Source organism: Denticeps clupeoides, unplaced genomic scaffold (genome assembly GCF_900700375.1).
Source record: "Denticeps clupeoides unplaced genomic scaffold, fDenClu1.1, whole genome shotgun sequence".
NCBI classification, from domain to species: Eukaryota; Metazoa; Chordata; class Actinopteri; order Clupeiformes; family Denticipitidae; genus Denticeps; species Denticeps clupeoides.
In genome coordinates, this window is record NW_021629993.1 from 1 (window position 1) to 3,747 (window position 3,747).

The 3,747-nt window shown below is 52.5% G+C and overlaps 1 protein-coding gene across 1 annotated transcript; it reads right to left on the minus strand.

The window, feature by feature from the left end:
• Positions 1-6: 6 nt before the first annotated feature.
• On the minus strand, positions 7-2,679 carry LOC114779501 (ankyrin repeat and SOCS box protein 13-like). Its single transcript, XM_028967348.1, has 6 exons — positions 2,526-2,679; positions 1,951-2,150; positions 1,708-1,858; positions 1,498-1,632; positions 1,244-1,435; positions 7-246 (listed from the first exon to the last, which is right to left on the minus strand). Exons 1-6 carry the CDS (start codon positions 2,566-2,568, stop codon positions 101-103), a joined length of 867 nt encoding a protein of 288 aa, XP_028823181.1. The 5' UTR covers positions 2,569-2,679; the 3' UTR covers positions 7-100.
• Between the last annotated feature and the right edge of the window lie 1,068 nt (positions 2,680-3,747).

Consider the following 3,747-nt stretch of genomic DNA (forward strand, 5'->3'; position numbering starts at 1 on the left):
CGTCTCGGCGTAAAGGAGCAGCGAGCGGGAACGTGATTGTAAATATTTACTTCCGTTCTCAGCACCGCGCGGTGAAGAACGTCCCGCTGCCGGTAGACGGTCAGCTGCGGCACGCGTCGGGCCCGTAGCACAGATAGCTTCTAATGCGGTCGGGCAGGCCCAGCCGAGGCGCCGCGTCCAGCGCCCTCGTCCCCAGGGCCGTCCTCAGCGCCAGGCGGCTCAGCTGCTGCAGACTCAAGGGCGTGGCTGCAGAAGAAGGAGAGGAAGAACCTACAGCGGCCTGGAGCAGGTTTTTTACCGAGCCCTGCCGTGAACTCCCATGGTGCTTTCTGGCTACAAAATCATTTACATTTTACATTTACATTTAAGGCATTTACCAGACGCCCTTATCCAGAGCGACTTACAATCAGTATTACAGGGACAGTCACCCCCTGGAGACACTCAGGGTTAAGTGTCTTGCTCAGGGACATGATGGTAGTAAGTGGGATTCGAACCCGGGTCTTCTGGTTCATAGACGAGTGTGTTACTACGGGTGGTAGTAGCCTAGTGGGTATCACAGGTCACACCCCCTCAATTCATTTAGCAATTAAGTGAATGTGTCAATTCTCATTTAAATATGCAAATATAACAAATCTGGTACACAGTCTTGAGTTTTGTCAAAGATCTCACGATATGAATTACGATATAAAAAAAGTGAAAGTGACATGATTGTCATTGTGAGACACTGCAGCACAGCACACGGTGACACGTGTGCTCTGTATTTAACAATCACCCTTGGTGAGCAGTGGGCACCATGACAGGCGCCCGGGGAGCAGTGTGTGGGGACGGGACCTTCATCAAGGGGACCTCAGTTGCACCTTGACGGATCGGGATTCCAACCAGCGCCAGGCCACCACTGGCCCACGATACGGTTATTTGACAATATTTTGTGATACTATATACTGTTGCGATATAAAAACAGCTGAAATACAAGATGCTGTGTTCGGTCGGTCATGATTTTGTGTGCCCGGTACCCAGCTGTACTGCGCCATCTACAGGAGCGGAGGTTGTAGTAACACCGAATATGCTCGATAGCTCCACCTGGTGGACTAAACGTAAATAAAAAAAATAAAAAAAACCCACAAACTGCTCCCCGGGCGCCTGTCATGGGTGACGGTTAAATACAGAGGACACGTTTCACCGTGTCACCGTGTGCTGCAGTGTGTCACATTGACAACCATAAGCAGAAAATCCTGTAACTCACCTTCGTAGAATTGAAAGCATATTGCAGACGGGGATCCGGAACTGGTGTAGTCGATGGGTTTCCACCCTAAGTTGTCCCTGGCAAAGACGTTTCCCCCGAACTCCACCAGCAGTTCGATCAGCTGGACGTTGTTCACTTTAGCAGCATGATGGAGCGCCGTCTCGCGCAGCTTGGCGGCGTTCACGTTCGCGCCTGGAAACACCGCAGGAAGTGAGACCCCGTTCTACGCTCAGGCCGCCGCCCGTCAGCCTCACCTGCGTTGAGCAGAACTCGGGCGCAGTCCACGTGCTGCCGGGCACAAGCCACGTGCAGAGGGGTCCCGAAGTGACAGTCGTGAGCCTCCATGGACGCGCCTCCGGCGATCATCAGCTTCACGCACTCCGGGTTACCTGTGGAGACACGGCGCGGTCAGGTGGACGCCACGCATGTGAAAGCCCTCCGTCCCGGCATGTCAGAAGCGTCACCGCCCATGCAGGCCTCGTGAAGCGGCGAGAAGGTGAAGAGCGGGGGGTTGACCGCGGCTCCGTGCTGCAGGAGCAGCCTGACGCACTCCGGATCCCCGGCGGCACATGCGTCGCAGAGGGGCGTGGTCCCGTCGATGTTCCGAGCGTCCACCTGACAACGACATCACAAACGTCGCCGGTGCCGGAGACGACCCCCCCCCCCCCCTCCCCAGCATCGGGCCGAGGGGCCGACGCGGCTCTTACCCGAGCGCCGGCGTCCAGCAGAAGGCGCACACACCCGCTCTGGCCCTGGATGCAGGCTTCGTGGAGCGGCGTGATGGAGTCCGCGGCCGCCAAGTTGACGGAGGCTCCGCCCTGGATCAGCTGCTGCAGCTGCACCGCTCGGCCCTGCGCCGCTGCCTCGTGGACGGCGGAGCGGTCGGTCCAGAAGCCCAGACCGTGTGCTGTGTTTAGTGAAAGTGAAGTGATTGTCACATGTCATACACAGCAGCACAGCACACGGTGCACACAGTGAAATTTGTCATCTGCATTTAACCCATCACCCTGAGTGAGCAGTGGGCACCATGACAGGCGCCCGAGGAGCAGTGTGTGGGGACGGTGCCCAGTGGCACCTTGGCGGATTCGAACCGGCAACCTTCTGATTACGGGGCCGCTTCCTTAACCGCTTAACTTGCCCCAACACAAGAGCATCGCCTCCCCGTCGGGGAATCGAACCCCGGTCTCCCGCGTGACTATACAAACGAACTGTCACCAGAAGCAGCTCCAAACCGAAACTAACCGGTCGAGCCAGTCGAGTACTTTCCCGCCGTGAAACTTACCGATGTCGCCGAAAAGCGACGGCCTCGCGTACGTAATCTCCATCGGCGCGACCGTGAAAACTGTCGCAGAGACTCGACTGCCCAGCTGGAAACGGCTACATGGCGATCAGCGTCGCCGTCCCGCTGATCCCTGTCCCGAAGGCCCGGCGCCGAGGGGCTTGATGGGAAATGTAGTTAACGGAGCCGAGGAGCATGATGGGAGATGTAGTTTGCGGGGATGTTTCAAAAGACATAGAAATGCACTGCTGCCGTCTGTAGAACACACAACTTATAAAGCCTACCTAAACCTTTAGTTATTTACTTAGTTTGATATCTTCAGACATCCAGGATTCTGAGTTTATGAAACCAAATAGGTGGTAATAGCCTAGCAGGTAACACACTCGCCTATGAAACAGAAGACCCAGGTTCAAATCCCGTTTACTACCATCGTGTCCCTGAGCAAGACACTTAACCCTACGGGTGATGGGTGCTGTGCTGCGGTGTTTCACAATGACAGTCACTTCACTTTCACTTTCAGTGAGTGACCTTTGCTTTAAAAATGGACTTGCACTTGCCATAAAATTTTTTACGTAGGTTGTAATCAAACTCTTAACCACACCCTAAATGTCCTCTTGCCCCACCTTGTTTATGGCCAACATTGTGTATGACATTAGCCATTCAAATTAGCTGACATGATTTTATTGAAGCGTGTTTCTTGTGATTACTTAAGCAATTAGCTAGTTAATGATCAAATTTTTATTAATAGCATTTACCTGGTTGTGTTCCGCAATATGCATGTAACCTTGTTACCGAAACCCATTTAAAGTGAAAGTGAAGTGATTGTCATTGTGAGACACTGCAGCACAGAAATGTGTCATCTGCTTTTAACCATCACCCTTGGTGAGCAGTGGGCACCATGACAGGCGCCCGGTAAGCGTGTGGGGACGCGATTCCAACCGGCAAACCAGTAGTTTCTGCCAGTTTCCTGGCAGAGTAAGAGTTAAAACCCTGTGGAATACTAAATACTGAAATTAACCATATAAAAAAATGTTGGGCAAGTGTGATTTTAAAGGTTACTCGAATGAATAGAAATTGTTGCTCACCTGGAATTAACTGACTTCTCAATGGAAATAGGAAATTCTCTGCTCAGTTGAAAATCATAAAAAATATTAGTTTATTTAGCATTTGGTTTAAATTGGCATAGACTGACGCAGACTGACTGATATGAACCCCTGTGTTCTTC